Consider the following 23,750-nt stretch of genomic DNA (forward strand, 5'->3'; position numbering starts at 1 on the left):
AAATCTTATCCCCCCACCATGACAGAGCTTTCTTTATCAGAGGATTGAGGACTATTAGATCTTCGAACGATCCTTGATGTTGTACCCATTGTAGGTCGAGAAGTTCTTGAAAAGGCCTCATGTGGAGACAGCAATTCGGGACTAAAGGGATGCAGGATGAAAGCATCCCCAGCATGGACTTGAATATCCTCACTGAAGCGTACTTTCTTTTTCTCAACTGAACTTCGCTTCAAGATTTTCTGAATGCGCTCCTCCGACGGATAAGCCTTTGCTTCCCTTGTTTTCAACACAGCCCCCAGAAACTGGAGAGTCTGACTAAAGAGGACTTTTCTAGATTTATCTTCAGACCCAGGGATACAAAAAGGTTCATGCAACTTTACAATGAGTCTCGAGTGTCATGATACGATAGCCTTTGATCAGCCAATCGTCCAGATATAGATATACCTGGTGACCTTGCGGACGCAAATGTGCTGCCACTGGAGCCATGCACTTTGGGAATACTCTTTGCGCGGAGCGGAGTCCAATGGGCAACACTCTGAACTGGTAGTGGCCCCCTGCCACCTCGAACCAGAGATACCGTCTATGTTTGACGTGTATTGGAATATGGAAGTATGCATCTAATAGATCTAAAGAGGTCATATACTCCCCTCTGTTCAGCAGCAGCAGTATATCTTTAAGGGATAACATTCGGAAAGACTATTTCCTGATAAATTTGTTTAGACCTCGCAGATCCATCACCTGTCTCCACTTGGTAGTCTGTTTTTTCCGTATCAGGAAAAAATGCGAGTAGAAAGCTTTCCCTCGCTGTAGACAAGGAACTTCTTCTATTGCCCCTTGTATGAGAAGAGAAAGAATTTCTGTCTTTAGGGCCGACAGGTGCTGCTGTTTTCTGGGAACCGGAGGTCAGTCCGGTGGTCTTTGGACGAAGTTGTGACCATAATGAATAATATCCAACACCCATCTGTCTGATGTTATTGACAACCATTGGGGGTGAAAACGAGAGAGGTAATGGGTCCAGTGAGGAGATTGATATCGAGGTGGTTGGCGCCTTGAGATGGTCACTGTCTCCTATTAGACTCCTGAGGTTTTCCTCTTGCAGAGGACTTTCTTCTGTTAGTCTGTTGATATGAGGGAACAGATGATCGAAATTGTTGCGTATTTGGAAAGCTGACGATACCTCTGCTGTTGGTAAGGCTGGTACCGATACGATTGAAAGGATGCTGATAATGAACTTGTGTTTCTCTGCCTCGAAAGGACTGGAATCTGTTCTGCTGCAGAGACCCTAAGGCTCGAGCCGTATCCTTTTTAATCCCTTGCAGGGCATCTTCCAAATGCTTCCCGAAGAGGTTCTCCCCTTCAAAGGGCAAATCGACGAATTTTCCTTGCACCTCTGGTCTGAAGGAGGTAGCCCTAAGCCAGCCCTGCCTGCAGAGAGCCACAGCTCCTGCCATCTGTCAAAAAGCCACTGCAGATATATCCATGGCTATGTCGATCATCTCAGAGGCTGCTCGGACCCAATCGTGAAGGATCTGTACGACCTGTTCTTTCTTGTCCTCTGGAAGATATGATAATAAGGGTGAGCTATCTGACCACATTTGTCTATCATATCAACTATAGCCAGCGCATTAGAGGACGAGAGACGCGGCCACCATGACCGCAAAACGTTTTCCTGTGCCATCCAGTTTTCTCCCCTCTTTGTCTGGGGGTGCTGAGCAGGCCGCAGCCGGCTTTCTTGAATGTCTTTGAGCCGCCTGCATCACAACAGAATCCGGTCTGGGATGACCTATCAAGCAAGCTTGGGACAATTCCGGGGCTTTATATTTCTTTTCAATTCTCTGAACCAAGGCTGGATTCCTCATGATTTTTAAACCTTCTTCCCATACATAATTGACGACAGGGAGAGTCCAGATTGATTTTCTGGCAAAATCTTTGAAGTCATAAGAAACATTCAGTTACTTTTACTGGAAGAGGGAGATCAAATCGTTTGAGGCTCTTTACAGGAGTTTGTGAAATCCCCCGATATCCTCCGGGGGGGGGGGGGGGGGGGGGGGATGAGTTTGCTGGAGAAGGTGATAGGGAAGGAGATGATGAAGCAATATATTGGTACAGTGTGTACAGAGTCCACAGTCCCCAGAGGTTTGGCAGAGGCTAAAGTTAGATATAACCTTACTCTCTAAAGTGGTAGCTTGGTCGAGCAGTAAGGCAGGATCAGAGGACAGTGTAAAGCATTTGTTGTACACACAGTCAGCAAATGGTCGCACACACTCAATAACTGAACTCTAGGCCAATGGTTTATATATAGAAAATATATGCTTGTTTTATGTTAGAACCAACAATAGGTATTAAAATATACTTTCTCAGAATGAGATGCTTTAGGTAAATATTTTTGCAATATGCAATTGACTTGGGACAGTTCTTAGAAACAAGTGATAAAAGTCAACTTAGTTACTGTTGTGATTTTTAGGAAATATTTAGCTATTTTAAAAGTTGACGGAAGAAATTTCATAGAAAACAGTCAATGATTCCCTTTGGAAGAAAATTCAAGTTGCAGGTAAGGAATATGCTACTTACCAGTATGCATCTGTTCTTGGCATGTAGAGCTGCAGAGTTGTACACTTAGCATAGGTCGCCATCTGGTGTTGGGCCCGGATGTTTGCAGTTTGTTTTTCTTCTTGGACCGTCTTTGGAAGTCACGAGTTTGGTGACTCCTCCTTCGGTCCGTACTGCGCATGGGCTTCGGCTCCATCCTCAGATTGTTTTTCGCCAACAGGGAAATGATGGAGCGTAGTAATAACAGTGAGAAACCCATGTGTGTTGTATCTAAATAAGATGGACTGGAACGGATACAGGTAGCCGGGGAGGCGGGTGGGCGTGTACAACTCTGCAGCTCTACATGCCAAGAACAGATGCATACTGGTAAGTAGCATATTCCGTTCGAGGCATATGAGCTGCAGATTGTACACTTAGCATAGATTATATAGCAGTACCCAACCTTAGCGGCGACCACCGGTATCCGTTGCAGCTGTTTGAAAGAGTGTTTTTAGTACAGCCTGGCCCACCCTAGCTTGCTGCTGGGAATGCACATCTACACAGTAGTGTTTTGTGAATGTGTGCGGTGTAGACCATGTGGCTGCCTTGCATATGTCATCTAAGGGTATATTCCCTAGAAAAGCCATAGAAGCCCCTAACTTTCTTGTAGAGTGGGCTTTAGGGGGAACAGATAATGTTCTCTTTGCCTTCTGATAGCAAATTTGTATGCATTTTACAATCCACCTAGCTATCCCTGATTTTGAGATGGGGTTGCCTTTATGTGGTGGAGAAAAGGAAACGAACAACTGTTTGGTCTTCCTGAAGGGTTGCGTTCTTTGTATGTAATATAGCAACGCTCTTTTCACATCTAGTGTGTGTAAGGCCCTTTCCGCAACAGATTGGGGTTGCGAAAAGAAGACAGGTAATTCCACTGATTGATTGAGGTGGAAGGGGGTAATGACTTTGGGCAGGAACTTCGGATTAGTTCGAAGTATGACCTTGCTGTGATGCATTTGTATGTAAGGTTCCTGTATGGTGAACGCTTGTATTTCACCAACCCTTCTAAGGGAAGTGATAGCTACAAGGAAAGCTGTTTTCCAGGTGAGAAATTGTAGCTCACATTTGTGCATTGGTTCGAAGGGCGGACCCATTAGTCGTGTAAGGACCAAATTTAGATTCCATACAGGGGAGGGTGGTGCCCTGGGAGGAATTACTCGTTTGAGGCCTTCCATGAAGGCTTTAATAGCGGGCACTCTGAAGAGTGACAAATGCTGTCTGTTTTGTAGATAGGCAGCGATCGCTGCTAGGTGTAGGCGTATGGATGAATACGCCAGGTTACACCTGTGAAGATGGAGCAGATAGCATATGATGTGTTGTATGGATGCATCTAGAGGGTTGATTGTATTGTTACGGCAGTACATTACAAATCTTTTCCACTTTGCGGCATAGCATGCTCTAGTGGTAGGACGTCTGGCTTCCATGATGATGTTCATGCAATCAGGGGGAAGGTTAAGGTACCCGAATTCTAAGATTTCAGGAGCCAGATCGCCAGGTTGAGCTGAGCTGGGTCCGGGTGCCTGATTTCTCCATGGTTCTGGGTTAGGAGGCATGGGGAAAGGTGCAGTTTTTGATGTGGTACCACTGATAGTTGTAGTAGCGTGGTGTACCACGGCTGTCTGGCCCACGTCGGAGCTACCAGAATGAGTGTGAGGGAGTGCTGTTGTAGTTTCCTGACCACTAATGGAATTAGTGGGAGAGGTGGAAAGGCGTATGCAAATCTGCCTGACCAGTTCATCCATATCGCATTGCCCTTGGACAATGGGTGTGGGTATCTGGCGGCGAAGCTTGGGCATTTTTTGTTTTCGTGGGTGGCGAAGAGGTCTATTTGAGGATGCCCCCACTGTCGGAAGAATGGGTGAAGAACTTGTGGATGCAGTTCCCATTCGTGTAGTTGTTGAGTCTGTCTGCTGAGCAGATCTGCTATGGTGTTTTGTACGCCTGGAACGTGTTGTGCCAGGAGAAAAATGTTTTGGGGAATTGCCCATCTCCATATGCTCTGGGCTAAGCGGGAGAGCTGGGGAGAGTGTGTCCCCCCCTGTTTCTGTATATAATACATCGCAGTCATGTTGTCTGTGCGAATGAGGACTGCTTTGCCTGAAATCTGCTTTTGGAAAGATTTTAGGGCTAGAAAGATCGCCAAAAGCTCCAGATGGTTGATGTGGAGCGTTTTTTGCTGTGGCGTCCATAGACCTTGCATTGTGAGGTGTAAGAGGTGCGCTCCCCAGCCGGAGAGCGATGCGTCCGCTGTTAGAGTCACTTGGGGAACCGGGTCCAGGAACGGCCGTCCCTTGGAAAGGTTTGTGGTGTTCCACCACTGCAGAGAGTGATGTGTGCGGCCGTCCACCAACACCAGATCCGTCAGCTGACCCTGGGCCTGGTTCCAATGTTGTGCTAGGCACTCCTGAAGTGGACGCATGTGGAGTCTTGCATGGGGCACTATGAAGATGCAAGACGCCATCATCCCTATGAGCTTCATAAACACTCTTGCTGGTATAGAGTGTTGAGGAAGGAATATTTTGCGTAAGGCTAGAATGCTTGTGATTCTGGCTGAGTTTGGATAGGCAATACCTTTTGAGGTGTCTATGGTGGCCCCGAGATATTGCTTTGTGTGAGATGGTATGAGGTGGGACTTTTGGTAGTTCACCGTGAAGCCTAGCTGATGAAGCAGTTGGATGGTGCTGTTTGTATGTTGCACGCATTGGTGGTAGGACGCGGCTTTTATGAGCCAGTCGTCTAAGTAAGGGAAGACGTGAACATGTTGACGTCTGAGGTGTGCTGCTACTACTGCTAGGCATTTGGTAAACACCCGTGGTGCAGTGGTGACCCCGAAGGGGAGAACCTTGAATTGGTAATGTTGCCCGTCCACCACGAACCTGAGGTATTTTCTGTGAGAGGGGTGTATTGGAATGTGAAAGTACGCGTCTTTCAGATCCAGTGTTGTGAGAAAGTCTCCCTGGCAGAGGAGTGGGAGGACTTGTTGTAAGGTGACCATGTGAAAGTGGTCTGAATGTATGTAGGCATTTAGAGGCCGGAGATCCAGAATGGGTCTGAGGGTCTCGTCTTTCTTTGGGATTAAGAAATATAGGGAGTAGACCCCTAGATTTCGTTGATTGTCGGGTACCTGCTCTATGGCGTGTTTCTGGAGGAGCGAGAGTACCTCTTGTTTGAGCAGTGTGGAATGCTCTTGGGACATTGGACGGTGCCTTGGTGGGATATTGGGTGGGGTAGATGTTAGCTCGAGGCAGTACCCTGACCGAATGATTTGGGTCACCCATTTGTCCGATGTTATGGACTCCCATACGTGGATAAAATCTTGTAGTCTGCCCCCGACCGGAGTGGAATGGTCTGGGGGGAGCGAAGGGGAGTCATTGTGCGGGTGGGGTGGCAGAACGGGTATTGTTGGTTTTGCCCCTGCCCTTATTGTTGTTGCCTCTGTAACCACCTCTTTGGTTGCCCTTTGAAAAGGTATTTTGAGGAGGGGATTTGTAGGAGGTAGAGGCATTATCGGTGGAGGAGCCTCTACCTGTGCCACGAAAGGACGAGCGTCGAAAGGAACGCTTAGAGGCTTGGGTCTGGAGCGCTCCCATAGACTTCGCTGTGTCTGTATCTTTCTTCATTTTTTCGAGCGCTTCGTCTACCTTTGTGCCAAAGAGTGTTTGCTGGTCAAAGGTGTGATTAAGTATTGATGTCTGGACCTCAGGCTTGAACCCTGATATCCTGAGCCAGGCATGGCGGCGAAGCAGGACACTGGTGTTTATGGCTCTAGAAGCAGTGTCTGCTGCATCGAGGGCACACTTAATGGAGGTGTTTGTGATTAGTTTGCCCTCCTGTATCAGGTCATGAGCTTGGCGTTTGTATTTCTCTGGAAGGTGCTGCATAAGAGCCTCTAATTCATCATAGTGTGCTCTATCATATCGCGCAAGCAGTGCTTGTGTATTTGCGATGCGCCACATGTTTGCAGCCTGGTAGGCGGTGCGTTTACCAGACGCGTCCAGAAGTTTAGATTCCTTGTCTGGTGGTGGGGCATCTCCTGAGGATTGGGAGTTAGCCCGCTTTCTAGCTGTGGAGACAACTAGGGAATCTAGAGGAGCAGGGCCCTTGATGTATGCAGGGTCTGTGGGTGCCGCCTTGTACTTCTTCTCTATTCTAGGGTTTAGTACTCTGGCTCTGACAGGGTCTTTGAATACCTCTGTAGCGTGCTTGGTGACACCCTTAAGCATGGGTAAAATAGCAGTGGAACGATCTTGTAAATCAAATGTATCCAGTAGGAAGTCTTCTTCCACTGGTTCCGTGTGCATGTCCACCCCATGGTAGTGTGCTGCTCTCTGCACTAAATGGTGAAACCCTAAAGAGTCCTCTGGAGGAGACGGCCTTGATGGGTATAGGTCGTCTTGAGGTACATTGGGTACATCAGGGTTATTATAATCCTCCCATGGATCTGGGGTCCCTGGTTGAGTGGGATCCATTGGGGCGTCCCCTGGGTCATTGTCCGGGTCCCCGTCATCCGGGTCTGGGGATGGGGCCGGATCGTAGTGAGGTAAAGGTGGAGGGGGTGGTGGTGGGAGGGGGGGTGGCAGTGGGGAGGGTACTCTAAGGGGAGAAGTAGCTGAGTCCCTCTTTTTGGGTGGAGGAGGAGGAGCCGGAGCCTCAAGGCGACGCTTCTTAGTAATCACAGTCAAAAGGCCAGTCTTTGGATCTCTGGACAAAGTCTTTTGTAAAGGGTCTGGTGTAAACAGAGCCAATGGCGCCGAGTCGTCTGTCGGCACCGGCGATTTCGGAACCGGAGGTTTCGATGTTCTGTGTACGCCCTGCTTTTTGGAGGTCTCCGTGTGTTTCGGCGTCGAATGCTGTTTCGGCGCCGGAGCGTCGGTGCCGACCGATTTCTGTTTGTGTTTGGTCGGCGCCGAGTGTCCAGGCTTCGGCACCGGTGGTTTCGGAGTCGAGCCGGATTTTGCAGGCTTCGGTGCCGAGTGGTGTTTATCGGCACCGGGCGTCGGCTGGCTCGATCCCGAGCTGCCGTGAGACTTTGAGTGCTTCGACACCGGGCCCGAAGGTGGGGTGATCGAGGCTTTGGTTTTGGTTTTGCCCAGGCCGGCAGGCGAGGGAGTAACCGGAGTCTCTTTGGTTTTCGGTGCGGGGCTGGGAGGGGGCATTGTACTCACGGCCCGCTGTCCTGGTGTTACGTCCTCCAGGTCGGAGTCGTCGGCCTCGGAAGCGCTGACGATGTCTTCTCCCAGTTCGGTGTGTGTCTGCCCCGAAGCTTCGGCGTCGTCTCCGAAGATGTCCGGTGGAGCTGTCGAGGATGAGTGCGCCATGGTGCGTCGAGCCCTTCGATCTCGGATCGTTTTCTTCGATCGAAAAGACTTGCAGGCGGGGCAGTCTCGAGCCTCGTGTTCCGGAGAGAGGCAAAGGTTACACACCTGATGGAGGTCGGTGTGGGGAAATTTAGACCCACATTTTGGGCACTTTTTAAACGGAGTCCTTTCCATCGGCCGGGACCGGAGTCGCGGAGGGCCCGAAGGCCGGTGTCGATGTACGGGATGGAAAAAGTGCCGCTTCGAGAGATGAAGATGATAAAGGAACTCGAAGAATCGAGGATTTTCCGTCGAGGCTGGAACCGTAGAAGTTCGAAGCCGGAGTACGAAGTATCACATCCGAGCCCGATGGCGGAAAAAAACAATCTGAGGATGGAGCCGAAGCCCATGCGCAGTACGGACCGAAGGAGGAGTCACCAAACTCGTGACTTCCAAAGACGGTCCAAGAAGAAAAACAAACTGCAAACATCCGGGCCCAACACCAGATGGCGACCTATGCTAAGTGTACAATCTGCAGCTCATATGCCTCGAACAGTAGGTTCTCGTTACTTTTGTAATCCAGTACTGGGCTCCTAGACTCAGTACTGGGATCTCTATCTAAAACAGGTAAGTAATTGCGTTTTCAGAGTTAGCACGATTTTTAAAGAATATTTAAAGTTTGCAAAAATCGACACTTCGAAGAAATTTCACAGAAAAACAGTCAATGGTTTCCTATGGAAGAAAATTGGGTTACTGGTAAGTACGGTTGTGAATATTTTTCAGGGTCAGTGCTGGGCACCAAGATCCAGCACTGGGATCTCTCCTAAAAGCAGGTGAGTATTTTCGTTTTCGTTACTCAGCTGATTTTTGGTGAATATTTTAAGTTTTAGTAACCCCACACTAATAAGAAATTTCAGGAGAAACCAGTCAATGTTACCCTATGGAGAAAATTAAGTTATCGGCTTTTGGGTAAGTACTCGACTGGCAAAGTTAAGGTTCTGAGCACAGACTGAGGGGTCTCCCAGGGTCAGGTAGGTACAGTTGTTACACCCTCAGCGGCGCAGGTGCAGCCGGGTGCAGAGTGAGTTAGGCCCAATGTTATCTTATGGGAGGCAGGGGGTACTTGGTTGGTGGCTGCTGACTAGCAGGCCACGCGGCTGTGGGTGCTGGGCTCCTGGTTACTTGCTCAGGGCAAATGGGGAAGTAGATAGGTGTAGAGGTTACACTGCCAGGGCCACTCGGGCGGCTGGGTGCAGGGTGCTTTTGAGCCTTCGGGCGCTCAATTGATTTCAATGGGGAAGCTCCTGGTTGGAAAAAGGCTGCAAGCTCGGGGACGAAGATTCTTCAGGTGCCACCACCACTTCGAGAGGCAAGTTGGGTAGTTGGAGGATAGGTAGGTACCCAGGAGTTGGGCACAGGAGGCCGCAGGGCGCCGGGTGTAGGGGTGCCTTTTGGTGTAGGGAAATCTTATCCTCTGTTTGGGGGGGGGGGGGGGGGTACCTGGTTCTAAGGCTGCAGGGGTTCTCCTAACCAGGGGTCCAGCAACATGTCTGCTGTGTGGCAGCCTAGGCAGCCTCTCAGACCACACGTGGATTGTAGGTTAGGTTTCAGGGGGCATCTCTAAGATGCCCTCTGTGGTGCTTGGTACATTAAATCCCACACTGGCATCAGTGCAGGTTTAATGTGCTGAGAAGTTTGATACCGAACTTCTCAGTCTTCAGTGTTGCCATTATGGTGCTGTGGAGTTCGTGTTTGACGGACTCTCAGCACCATATACTCTTAAATGGCAGCACTGAACTTACAGTGCCCAGGAATGGACCTGGGTACTGTAAGGGCACAGAGCTCATGCTCCTGTGCCCACACCACTGGCATAGGGCACCCAGCTAGAGGGGTGGCTGATGTATGCCAGTGTAGGTGGTGGGCATGGCACACAGGGATGTGTGCCATGTCGACTCTGTTTTGTATTGTACCCAGACACTCAGCCTGCAAGGGCAGTGTGTGTGTGTTAGGGTCCAGGGCCTAAGGGTGGCACAATGAGTGCTACAACCCTTAGAGGCCTTCCCTGATCACAAGGCCCTGGGTACCTAGGGTACCATTTACCAGGGTCTGACATGTGGCCAGGGTTTGCCAATTTGGGTTTGAGGTTTTTGTAGGGAAGGAACATAGGCCCTGGGCACCTGATTGGCAGGAGTCCAGGGCACACTCAGTCAAAGTACATTCAGCAATTCAGCAAAAAGTGGGGGCATACCATGCAAGAAAGATGGCACTTTCTCACAACTTGTGCTTCTTTATTCATCTGAATGTCCACACAATGATGTTTTGTGAACGTGTACACTGAAGACCATGTTGCCATCAAGCAAATGTCTTGAACTGGAATATTTGCTAGAAATGAGACTGTTGCTCCTTTCTTCCTTGTTGAGCGAGCCCTTGGTGCTCCTTGTAAAGTCTGTCCTGCTTGTTTGTGGCATACCTGTATGGCTTGAGCAATCCATCTTGCGATGGGGTGCTTGGTAAACAGTCGTCCTAGGAAGCGGATATCAGAGGATACAAAGAATGGCTTTGTTTTCCTGTATTCTTTTGTCCTTTCAATGTAATACATGACTGCTCTTCAAGCGTCAAGTGTGCAAAGCTTTCTCCGCTTGTGCTTTGGGATTCTGGAAGAAACTTGGAATCTGTATAGTTTGGTTTATGTGGAAATTTGATACCACCTTTGGCATGAAGTGTGGATCTGTTCTCATGACAATCTTGTCATTATGTATTTGGAAGTAGGGTTCCTGTAGTGTTAGTGCTTGTAATTCACTAACCCGACATAGAGATGTAATTGCAACTAGAAATACTGCCTTTAGTGTGAGCATTTGTGGTGTTGCCTTGTGTAGTGGTTCGAATGGTGCCTTCATCAGCTGAGCCAGTACTATATTTAAGTTCCATATGGTGCTGGTACCCTTTTTAGGTCTCACCTAGCATCGCAGCGTATGCTCTGCGAGATCTATTGTCGTGGAGTCGATTTCGGGAGTGGAAGCTCCGCCCATGCTTTTGATTGGTGCTCGTCATCCTTTATGGTAAATGCTGGTCTCTGATTGAGAGTGAGGCTTTTTAGTGACCGCCTTGTCTCCTTTTGGCTTCTCCCAGTCGGACTTGCACGGTCTCCTTTAACTAGTCTGTAAGCACTGTTTACTTTCTATATGGATAATTCAAGGCACATCATGCTGGCAGGAGGTGCGCATTAACCCCTTCAGCAGAACCATCTTCCTCGCCCAGGCGATTTGGCAACAGCTAATTCAATTTGCACTGCTCAGAGATGCTACGGTATAGGCTACCTCCGGATTGGAAAAGTGGACCCTGTGTATTGGACCACCCGCAGTGTTCACTGTGGCCCATCAATCCACTTCATGAAATGGTTAATGCGTCTTTCCACCCCAGCTTCGTTCATGAATATGCCGGTGTAATGCGAGGGATGCTTGGCCCCTGCTCCACGGATAGCCACTCCCATGCATTCTACATCCCTTTGTTCTGCTGCAAGACCTCTGTGCAGGGCTTGGGTGGACATTTTTCGCTATCTGCAAAAGGCTTGGCTCTTGGGTGAATCCTGTATGTACAGATGATTTGAGAACTGTTCAGGGTCTGCCACACCCCAGCCCTAAACTGAAGCCAACATAGTTTAACTACTAATTGCTGTTCTTGTCTCGCCTTTTCATTCCATACATCACAGAGGGGTAATCAACGACCCTGGCTTCTCGGAACGGTGCAAGTCTCAATCACTGTATTGAGTGATCTGTGTTCTGGGGGAGGGGCAGTTTTTCCCCTTTACATGTGTACATTGAGTGACCCAGTAACATACGATGTAACGTCACGGCAAAACGAGCTTCGTTCACACCGCATGGCCTCTTATAGAGAACAACAGAATTTGCTGCATATCTGTCGTGTCTGCCCAAGGGCGCATTCAGCTGAGAACTAGCGAGGTGGTGCTGGAAGTCAGTCGAGTCACACACCGAGGTCGCTTTTGAAGGGGGCATGTAGGATGACTGCACCCCTGCTCTTGTGCACTGTGTGGGCAGGGTCTGGTCTGGGCACAGTGAGGTAAGCGTGAATCCGGCTGCAGGGACGGACGATGCAGACTCGAAGCACGCCGCCGCCAAGCCACCAGAGTGGGGGAGAGGCACATTTTGTGAATAAGAAGTCGCACATCTTTAAGTTAGAATAGCTGAAGTTACTTACACGCCATGGTTGACTGCACACGTGAACTAAACTTACTCAAACATCCCCAAGCAAGGCCTGCATTTTGAATAATAAACCTCATCTGGAAATGGGCACCTACTGCAAATATTTATGGCCATCCAAAACGATGACCAGGAAGGATGACAGCATATCGATTTCTGAAGATAAAACACCCACGCCATAGAACATTCCGTGCATACAAGCATGATTTAATGTAAAGCAGGGCGGTGCTGTTTGTCAATATCAGTAAAATGGCTTACAGGAAGGGGACGCATGCTGCGGGCACATCTCCTGAAACGCAAGACTATTTTTGTGTATTTTTTAAAAAGCATTGCCATTTACAATGCCAATAGCTCCAAAACTCGCAGATGCGAGACCTATTGCATTGTAAATACTTGTTGGAGGTGCCATCCTTTTTGCTCCTTATAGGAACCTTTTGACTACAAGGGACGTGAAATAACTTTGCCAAGTTTCTCCTCTTGTATGGGCTACAATTGCTGCTAAATGTACCTTTAATGAAGTGTAGCTTAGATTACTTTGTAGTAAATGCATCAGGTATTTTAGAATGGTCCTCTACTTTGTGATCTTTTTCGAGAGGTTTCCCTTTAGACACCATTCATTGGGAGTGAGAGCTTACGGATGAAGCACATCGACGTCATAGGAGGACACCAAATGATGGTATGTCGACGTCCACCAAAAAACGAACAAATACAACAATTCCGGACCCAACAACTAGATGGCGGAATAATGCACAGCATGTGAATCCAGAAAAGATTCACGCTGCAAAACCGGGGTCTTGGTTGAAGGCAGGCCTGCACAGCTACTACTGATTGTTACAAAAAGATGGTCTCAGAACCACGGCGCTCTCATGATCAAATTGAAAAGGGGGCACCCATCAGCATTTTAACACTTCTTCAGGTGAAGAGTTTATAATATGATGATAGGTGCTCTTTTCAATTTCTGGCAAGACTGTCAAATAAGTGTGAGGGCACTAAATGCAGACAAGAAGAAGGCTCTGTGTGAAAAACAGAACAGTTTGCAGACAGAGGAAGGTTCTGTCCTAAGTACAGCACAGTTGGAAGGAGGGACGACAGAGTAAGGTGGTTTCAGTAGCAAAAAGGGCTGATGGGAAGAAAAAAAAGGGACTGATAGAAGACTACAGTGGAAGGTAGAAACATAATACAAATGGTGTAAGTGAAGAGGACAGAGATAAAGGCATCTGGCAAAGCATCACGGGGCGAGAAGATAGTGCAAGAAGGGCGGGATCAAGAATGCCAGATGGAAGGGAATGCCAGTGCAGGGTTGAGGAGGGCGAAAATAAAGACAAGTGAAAGACTATGGAGGAAGCGAAGAGGCGATGGTAAATGCGGGATGATGCAGGTGACAGGGCAACCATGCTACCTTGTAATAGGGTCCTCCGGATCCGGATGAGAGATACTGTGCCATGCCCTGCTGCATGGGTATCCGATGCCCGGGGTATGAGGGCGACTGCGCAGACTGCTGTGGAGCGGACGGTGCGTACTGCACAGGCTGTGAAGGGTACTGTCCACCCTGGATATATTGCTGTGCCGGGTAACCCTGGAAGGAGCATGGGATAACAGAGACCAATGTGATTACATGACTGCGAAACAAGACCACTCAACACTGGCTGTTTAAACAGGAAACGTGAAAAGCAACAGGCATCTCTATATCACCCCCACATTAGGACAATAAAGAGTGGATAATAAATGGACACTGCAATCTAGCACTCTTATTCAGATAGCTCTACTACTCTGTAAAACTTGGCTGTTCAATGACAGCTGTCAGTCAGTTCAGGATTTTCCCGCCAGAGCGAGGCCTTCTGAAATTTACGACATTCCATTACCAAGAGATGAAAAGCTGACTTTTCTTTGATCAAGCATAAATACAAGGGGTTGATTATGCAAGCATGTGGAACAGAGCGCCCAAGCCATCAGCTTTCTAAACAGACTCCATTTGTAATGGGCAAGCGCCAAATTGCTAATCAGAGAAAATACATTCTTTACACTTTTTGGTATGATATTTTGATATTCTGGGGACTAAAAACGATTTTACCCTTTTTGCTTCTCTGACATTTTAATTGTGGACGCCTTTTACATCTCCCATCATAACTCATGTTGCCCCTTTCTTTTTACTTTACGACTAGATTTGCAATCTTGCAAACAATTTTTTAATCGCACCTGGGCGCAAATTTGACCCTTTGCCCCGTCCTGTAGTCAAAAACTTTTTGTTTGGGGGAATATTGCGGATGGTACCGAAAAGGAATATGCTACTTACCAGTATGCATCTGTTCTTGGCATGTAGAGCTGCAGAGTCACACACTGAGGATAAGATCGCCATCTGGTGTTGGGCTCGGATGATTGCAGGTTGTTGTCGTCTTCGGAAGAAGCCTTTGGTCACGAGGTTGGTGACTCCTCCCCTGGACAACAGTGCGCATGGGCATCCACTCCATCGTCAGATTGTTTTTTCGCCATGAAGGGAAAAGATGTAGTGTATAGGAATGAAAGAAGGATGTCCATGTGTAATGTCTAAGTAAGACGGATGCTGGAACAGATACAGGTCCCGGGGAGGCGGGCGGGCGTGTGCGACTCTGCAGCTCTACATGCCAAGAACAGATGCATACTGGTAAGTAGCATATTCCGTTCGAGGCATATGAGCTGCAGATCACACACTGAGGATAGATTGTATAGCAGTGCTTCCCCTTAGCGGTGGTCGCCTGTATCCGTTGCAGCAGTTTGAAATACAGTTTTTAGGACAGCCTGGCCCACAGAGGCCTGTTGTTTGGCTTGCACATCAACACAGTAGTGTTTAGTGAAGGTATGCGTGGTAGACCACGTGGCTGCCTTGCAAATGTCTTCTAGGGGAATGTTACCTAAGAAGGCCATAGAAGCCCCTATTTTACGCGTGGAGTGCGCCCTAGGGGGAACTGGAAGTGTACGTTTAGCCTTTTGGTAGCATATTTGGATGCATTTAACTATCCACCGGGCTATACCAGATTTGGAGATGGGATTGCCTTTATGTGGTGGTGCGAAAGCAACAAAGAGTTGTTTTGTCTTTCGAAAAGGTTTCGTCCTGTCGATGTAATAAAGCAAGGCTCTTTTGACATCTAAGGTGTGTAGGGCCCTTTCAGCTACGGAGTCTGGGTTTGGGAAAAAGACTGGTAGCTCTACTAATTGGTTAAGGTGGAAAGGGGAAATCACTTTTGGGAGAAATTTAGGGTTTGTCCTAAGAACTACTTTGTTACGGTGTAGTTGTAAGAAAGGTTCCTCTAGTGTAAGGGCTTGTATTTCACTTACTCTTCGTAGGGAAGTGATTGCGAGAAGGAAAGCTACCTTCCATGTTAGGAATTGTAATTCACATTTGTGCATAGGTTCAAATGGGGACCCATAAGTCTTGTTAGAACCACATTGAGATTCCACACTGGGGAAGGTGGTAATCTTGGGGGAAGAATTCTTTTGAGACCTTCCATAAACGCTTTGATGGCTGGTACCCTAAAAAGGGACAGGTGTTGCCTATTTTGCAAGTAGGCTGCTAAGGCTGCTAGGTGTAAACGTATAGAGGAATACGCTAGATTGCATCTTTGCAAGTGTAGTAGATAGCAAATTATGTTTTGGATGGAAGCATCTAATGGGTGTATGTCATTATTAGCGCAATAGATGGCAAATCGTTTCCATTTCGCGGCATAACACGCTCTAGTAGTAGGTCGTCTGGCTTCCTTTATGACATTCATACAGTCTGGAGGGAGATTGAGGTATCCGAACTCTAAGACCTCAGGAGCCAGATCGCTAGGTTCAGTGTTTGAGGATCTGGGTGTCTGATTTCTCCATGGTTCTGGGTTAATAGATCCGGGGAGAGGCGTAGCCTTTGATGTGGAACTAAAGATAGTTCCAGAAGTGTGGTGAACCACGGTTGACGTGCCCAAGTGGGAGCTACTAGTATTAGTGTTAGCGACTGTTGTTTCAGTTTGCGTACCACAAATGGAACTAGTGGGAGAGGCGGAAAAGCGTACGCAAATCTGCCTGACCAGTTCATCCATAGGGCATTGCCCTTCGACTGTGGGTGTGGAAACCTGGCGGCGAAGGTAGGGCATTTTGTGTTTTCGGGAGTGGCGAACAGGTCTATGTCTGGTTGTCCCCATTTTTGGAAGAAGGGGAGTAGAACCTTGGGGTGTAATTCCCATTCGTGGATCTGCTGTGTGTGGCGACTCAGGAGGTCGGCCACCTGGTTGTGGATCCCTGGGAGATGTTCTGCTAACAGGTAGATGTTTTGGGGAATTGCCCATCTCCAGATTTGCTGTGCCAGTTGGGACAGTTGGAGAGAATGTGTCCCTCCCTGTTTCTGTATATAATACATTGTCATCATGTTGTCTGTGCGTATGAGGACAGTTTTGTTCTTTAGGTGTACCTGAAAAGATTTTAGTGCTAGGAACACTGCTAAGAGTTCCAGGTGGTTGATGTGGAGCAGTTTTTGTTGACTGGTCCATCTGCCCTGAGTGGTATGGTGAAGGAGGTGGGCTCCCCACCCCGTGAGAGATGCGTCGGTAGTTAGCACAACTTGTGGAAGAGGCTCTAAGAATGGTCGCCCTTTGGACAGGTTGATGGTGTTCCACCATTTCAGTGAGCGAAGTGAGCGACTGTCCACCAACACCAGATCGGTAAGTTGTCCGTGAGCTTGGTTCCACTGTTGTGCTAAACATTCCTGTAAGGGACGCATTTGAAGTCGTGCGTGTGGGACTATGGAGATGCATGACGCCATCATGCCTAGGAGCTGCATGAACACTCTTGCTGGAAGAGATGGATGAGTTTGAAATTGAGAGATGAGATTTTGTATACTGGCTATCCTGGCAGTGCTGGGATAAGCAATGGCTTTGGATGTATCTATGGTTGCTCCTAGATACTGATGTAAGTGGGAAGGTTGTAGGTGGGATTTGGGGTCGTTGATAGTGAATCCCAAATCGTGGAGAGTTTGAATCGTGCGATGAGTGTGGAGAACGCATTTTTGGTATGTATCGGCTTTTATGAGCCAATCGTCCAGATAGGGGAAGACATGGATCTGTTGTCTTCTGAGGTGCGCTGCCACGACTGCTAGGCACTTGGTGAACACTCTGGGTGCCGTTGTTACTCCGAATGGGAGAACTGTAAATTGATAGTGTTGCCCATCTACCACAAATCGTAGATATTTTCTGTGAGCGGGATGCATAGGGATGTGAAAGTATGCGTCCTTGAGGTCTAATGTGGCAAGGAAGTCTCCCTGTTGTAAAAGTGGGAGGACTTGTTGGAGGGTGGTCATATGAAAATGATCCGAGTGTATATACTGGTTTAGTAGTCTGAGATCCAGTATGGGCCTTAGTGTTTTGTCCTTTTTGGGAATGAGGAAGTATAGAGAATATACCCCTTTTCCCTGATGTTGAAGGGGGACTGGTTCTATCGCATGTTTTTGTAACAGGGATTGAACTTCTTGTTTGAGGAGAGAGAGATGATGTGAGGACATTGGACGTTGTTTGGGCGGTATGTTTGGGGGGGATTGTATGAGTTCGAGGCAGTAGCCAGACTGGATAATTTGTCTTAACCACCTGTCTGTGGTGATGGAAGTCCAGACAGGTAGGAATTGTTGGAGCCGCCCCCCGACTGGAGTGGAATGGTCTGGGGGGAGTGGTGGCAAGTCACTGTTTAGTGGCTGGGGAGGTGCGGGTGTTATTGTTGTTTCCCCGCCCTCGACCTTTGTTATTGTTTCCCCGATAACCTCCACGGAAATATCCTTTGTTAGGGGATGTTTGTCCCGAATTTTTAAAGGTGGATGTGGTCTCAGTTCCCGTGTTTTTGGAGCCTCCTCTGTAAAAGCAACGACAAAAGGAACCCCGGTTTTGAGGAGACTGCAGTGCTCCCATAGACTTGGCAGTTTCATTATCCTTTTTCATTTTCTCCAATGCAGTATCCACTGCAGGGCCAAATAACTGCTCTTGGTTGAAGGGTTGAGCTAGAATTGCGGTTTGAACCTCCGGTTTAAAACCGGAAATACGGAGCCAGGCATGTCGTCTGAGTAAGACGCTAGTATTGACCGCTCTAGAAGCAGTATCTGCCGCATCTAAGGCGCATTTAATGGAGGCATTAGATATTAATTTGCCTTCTTGGATGAGGTCAGAGGCCTGGGACTTAAAGGGTTCAGGCAGATGTTGCATAAGGTCCTCAAGTTGGTCATAATGCGCCCTATCATACCTGGCTAACAAGGCCTGGGTATTCGCAATACGCCAATGGTTAACCGCCTGCGCGGCGACCCGTTTGCCTGAGGCTTCTAAAAGCTTAGACTCTTTGTCTGGGGGAGGCGTTTCTCCAGTGGTCTGTGAGTTAACGCGCTTCCTGGCATTTGATACGACTAAGGAGTCTAAAGGGAGCTGGGCCTTAATGTATGCAGGGTCTTGCGGGGCTGGTCGGTACTTTTTTTCGATGCGTGGGTTGAGAAACCTAGCTCGAACAGGGTCTTTAAAGACTTCAGTAGCATGCTTTATAACCCCTTTGATCATGGGCAGTATGTGAACAGTCTTTTGTGACTGCTCAAAGGTATCAAGGAGAAAGTCCTCTTCAAGGGCGTCTGTGTGCATTGTGACGCCGTGGAATGTTGCTGCCCTATTTATAAGTTGGCCAAACCCTAGGTGGTCATCAGGAGGGGAGGGCTTGGAAGGGTAGGTAGTGGGGTCAGGCATGTCAGGTATAGGATAAGACCAGTCATCTACGGGTGCTGTGTCTGGGAACGTAAAAGGGTCGTTTGGATCAACAGGATCATTAAATAGATCTGGGTCCGCCCCTCCCCCCAAGTCATCATTATCATCCTGTGGAGGAGGTGAATGATAGGGAGATGGTAAAGGTAAAGGAGAAGGAGGAGGAGGAGGAGGGGGGGACGGGTTAGGAGGTAATAAAGGAGAGGAAGGACGAAGTGGTGAAGTAGCACAGTCCTTCTTCCGTATGGGAGCTGGAGGTGGTGTGATGTCCAGCTTCCGTTTCTTGTATGGGACAGCAGTCACATGTCCGGTTTCTGGATTGATGTAGATCCGCTTTTGATTAGGATCTGGGCGAAAAAGTTCATCTGGCTCCGAAGGCGGTGGTGGTGATGACCGTTTCGGGTCTTTATGAACTTTTTTCGGTGTGGACGGAGTTTTCGGTACCGATGGATTTTTCGGTGTCGAAAGAGGTTTCGGCGTCGATTGATTTTTCGGCGTCGATGGAATCTTCGGTGCCGATGGTTTTTTCGGTGCCGAAGGAAATTTCGGCATCGATGTCGAAGAACGTTTCGGCGCCGGTGGAGACTTCGGTGCCGAGGAACGTTTTGGTGCCGAAGGAGATTTCGGTCTTGGAGCCTGTTTCGGTGCCGACAGTGGAGTTTTCGATGCCGAAGGTGTTATAGGCACAATCACATGAGGTTTGCTCGATCCCGAGCCACCTACAGGCTTAGATGTCTTCGGAGCCGGGCCCGAGGGCGGGGCTTCTGAAGAGGATTTCCGGTCTCGACTGGGCCCAGCTGGCGGAGTCTTGACCAATGTCTTTTTGGATGGGGCAGGGGCAGGGGGGTTGGTACTCACACGCTGCCCTGGAGTGATGAGGTCATCGGAATCGTCGGCCTCGGACACGATCGAGATCTTCGGTGTCATCTTCAGGAACATCCTGAGCAAAGATGTCCTCCGGTTCTGGAGATGGTTTGGCTATAATATGGCGTCGAGCTCTTCGGTCCCGGAGGGTCTTCTTGGAACGGAAAGCGGAACAAGCTGGACAGGTCGATTCGTTGTGTTCCGGCGACAGGCAGAGGTTACAAACCTCGTGGTGATCACTGTGGGGGAACTTCGCTCCACACCGGGGGCATTTCTTGAAGGGTGTCCTGTCCATCAGCCGCTTCCGGAACCGGTCCGAGATGATTTCGATGTCGATTGAAAGAAGATTGAAGAATTAAATCGAATGCTGAAAGTTGTTTCTGCTGGAGCGGAAAAAAGTTCATCCGAACCCAATGGCGGAAAAAAACAATCTGACGATGGAGTGGATGCCCATGCGCACTGTTGTCCAGGGGAGGAGTCACCAACCTCGTGACCAAAGGCTTCTTCCGAAGACGACAACAACCTGCAATCATCCGAGCCCAACACCAGATGGCGATCTTATCCTCAGTGTGTGATCTGCAGCTCATATGCCTCGAACAGATTGTTTGCATGGAAATTAGCATAAAGCTAGCTACGCAGTGGCAGAGGGTCGGAAAGAATTTCTCCTCACTATTGTGCTCGATAAGGTAGTAAGATTGTACTGAATACAATAAGCTCTAGAATGTTATTCCCCCAATTTGAAAAACAATTTAGCAGCTTTTTTCTGCAGCCATCACAGTTAAAAAAAACTACTTAAAGATTCGTTCCGTTTCTCTATGGTTCAAAAAGTAATTTTAAACCACTTATATATATTTAAAACATTCAATAATTAGTTACACTCATACATTGTTCAAACATATAAATCAATTCTTATTGCACCAAATACACTATTAGAAAAAACGGTCGAAGTAGCATTTCAGTGGAAGTCGATATGGTTCACACCACCTTCATCAAGACATATTTTAACACATAATGTTGATAAATTGGCAACTTCATTTCATGCTTCACTATGCCAGAAGGGACTGAGCCGCTACTGGAGTAAAGCCCTGAAAATGCTTGCGATGTAAATCATACAACATCATGCAAAATATGGTCAAGTAAAGCGTATTCAAGATGTAGAAGCTTAGACATTAATACGTTACTTTGTAACACTGCACTGGGAAGTAGCTATTTAAGTGATAGTTTTTAAACATGAACCACTATTGAACTAAGAGGCAAGACAGTGGTCATATAAACCCTGAACGTGGCAGATATTATAGAGCAACATTATAACCAGTAACAGTTGGAAGGGAACGAGAGTGGGTTGGGGGTACAAAATACCCCCCAAAAAACACTTACCACCTCGCTGCGTTTCTCTCCTCAGTCATCCTTCGTCGTCTCTCCGGCCAGAACCAGGAAGCACACAGGCTCCCTCCCCAAAGCCATTCACAAAGCTGCAATGCAGATGCAGAGTGATCTGTGCGCCATCGTTCGACTCAGGCGGGGTATGGAAGGCTGAGCATGATCCCCACCAGGCTGTGTAAGGCAGCCTGGTGAGGAACATGCAAAGTGTGCAGGACTGTTTGGCCGGCCTGAGAGGGCCGGCCAAGCAGTCATGTACACTTTGGAGAGCAGAAACCACTCAGACTCCCAGACGTCACAGGAGCCCAGCCCCGCCCAACCTTGCTGACACTAGAAATAAAATGATAATAACAGAAATAACCGGTTATCATCATTTTCTTTTACACTGCTCCAAGAACAGTGGGGCGACGCTCCTCCGCCTTAGTGGAGGAGACACCGCTGATTATAGCTCATTAAATCAAAGACAACAGATACAAATGGCATTCTAAACGCACATATTTGACAGAGCTTCCATACGCAATAATGAAGAAAAAAAGTTTGGTGGGGAAAAAAAAAAAAAAAAAAAAATCACACAATTTAAGAGGGAAATCTGCAATTTATCCATGTTCTCTGGTATCACTTTGTACCAACCAGCCAGTAAATGGTTATCCATTTGTCTTCCTTTGTGCCAAGGCTTTGTTTTTACCTCTGTGCATTTTTCTACTGTTTCGATTTAGCAAGAATTCAGTCTGCAGATATTGAAGCACTTTCCATTAGCAACATTTACCTTTACACAGGGCCACCATTCATTGTATATAGGGATGGAAAGTTTAAGTGATTTGCCCAGAAACCCACGATGTTGAGCCGACGCAGAGACTCGAAACTGGCTCCCCAGTTCCGAAGTCCGCAGCTCTAGCTATAACCCAACAGCCAGGCACAGAAAGGGAGGTAGGCACACAAGCTCGGCTTGTCATGGGCTCATGGTTCCAACAGGACCTCGAGCAGAGCCAGGCTTCAGACTCAAGCTATCAGTGGCTCTCCCACCTCTAGGTACAAGTACCACTATCTTTGGTATAGATTTTTTCTGACTAGGATACATCCTCCTGTGGACTCCTCATCTTGAAGTAGCCTTGGAAACACCGCCACCTGAATTATTTTTCCGGCAATTCACCCATCAAGCGCTATCTGGCAATGATGCAGGGCTAGCACAGACATGACTGATGTCACCCAATCCAAAAATTATGCTTCACAAGGTTCCACTTACGCCAGTGAAGTCAGTGTCCTCTGCATTATTATATATTTTTTTTAACACTGTTTCTTGGAACAAAATGGATTTTTTTTTTTATAAACATGGTTACCTTCAACCCTCACTGGAATACAGGAGGCAAGATAAAGTCCCAACACCAACATTACTGCAAGGGGAGGGTGCATATCAAGCATGGTGCAAGTTCCTGTGACTTCTGTTGTCTCCTACAGTACGGCCATGAAACAAGGGGACTACGTTGGCTCTAGAAAGGAACTAAATTGCAGTCCTTCTCCCAAAAACCCTCGACTTTTTCTAAAAACCATTCTGTCCCTCAGGGAGGAACTGTCGCACCATAAGTACAGGAAAGCACTTGACGCTACTTCCAAACCAAGTTGCAGAGAAAAGAATCTGAAAATGGTAGTCAGATAGTGGGAGAATGTGGGCTTCCGTTTGAGGTCATAAGTCGAAACAACTCACTCCCACCGACTTACTCACTTGATGGAATAATGCATAGAATGTGAATCTGAGAGACCTCTAAGCACTTAAACCTCTAAATTCTCTCAACACAAATCTAGCACCGTTACGGGAAGGTCATTTAATCAGTGCTTTAAAAGGGCAGGTACTGTCCGGTATCGAGTATTGGCACCTTTTTAATTTGAAAGTTGGAGTACATGCACTTCTCAGCACTACTGCAATACATTTCATGGGAGAGTATCTACACTTCTCAGGAGCAAACAGGCTCTCGATAGTGACCACCTACACTTCTATACTTCCATTATAGCACTGCATTTAATAAGCAAAGAGATGAGTGGCCTACCTATACTGGAGCAGATACCAATTTTGAAAAGCTTCAACCTGAAAAGTAAACTTCTTGCCCAGCCCCTGGAGCAAAATGAGCACCCTATAAGTAACCTCTGGCGCAATTACACAACCCACTAATGTTCCGCTGACTTTGGTGATATCAACAGGATGGTTTGGGACAGTGTTCAGACACTATGTGTGGAAAAGCACACCAGAAAGGATCATTTGCTGGCTAAAGCATTCGGATCCAGTCAGCTGACTGGAGATGCGGCAAGATAAGAAAGGTGCTGAAAAAGGAAACTATTATAAAAGGTATTGGGTTCCTAGGTCACTGCGGAATAGCCTGGTGACCACCACTTCCAAATATTATTTGTATGGTAAAGAATGCAATTGACAATGAGCAAAGAATGAAGACGCCATCCTCCTAAGTCACCTGGTAATAACTTAGGATGTCGACTAGTGAGGAACATCTAGCAAAGGCTAGGAGAGACCTGGACACCCAAACAATTATCAAAGAGGCAGAGGGGCTAAATGCATCCCACAAGCACCCTGTCAAGAGGTCTCCATAGGAAATTAGTTTTTTCTCCATCACCTTGATTCAGAGTTTAATATGAAATATTCTTGCACGATAAGTTTGTTTTATCTTCAC

At 47.7% G+C, this 23,750-nt stretch overlaps 1 protein-coding gene across 2 annotated transcripts in view; it reads right to left on the reverse strand.

Moving 5' to 3' along the window:
* The window catches only part of ZMIZ2 (zinc finger MIZ-type containing 2), a 333,804-nt gene that overhangs the window by 182,057 nt on the left and 127,997 nt on the right, over nt 1-23,750 (reverse strand). For both annotated transcript variants that reach the window (XR_014970902.1, XM_085636043.1), the window contains exon 7: nt 13,500-13,676. Coding sequence is in view for 1 of the 2 variants with exons in the window: in XM_085636043.1 (XP_085492169.1) it covers nt 13,500-13,676 (177 nt within the window). In the remaining variant the exon portion in view is untranslated. The remainder of the gene's footprint in view (nt 1-13,499; nt 13,677-23,750) is intronic.

Source organism: Triturus cristatus, chromosome 11 (assembly GCF_964204655.1).
Source record: "Triturus cristatus chromosome 11, aTriCri1.1, whole genome shotgun sequence".
Lineage (NCBI taxonomy): Eukaryota > Metazoa > Chordata > Amphibia > Caudata > Salamandridae > Triturus > Triturus cristatus.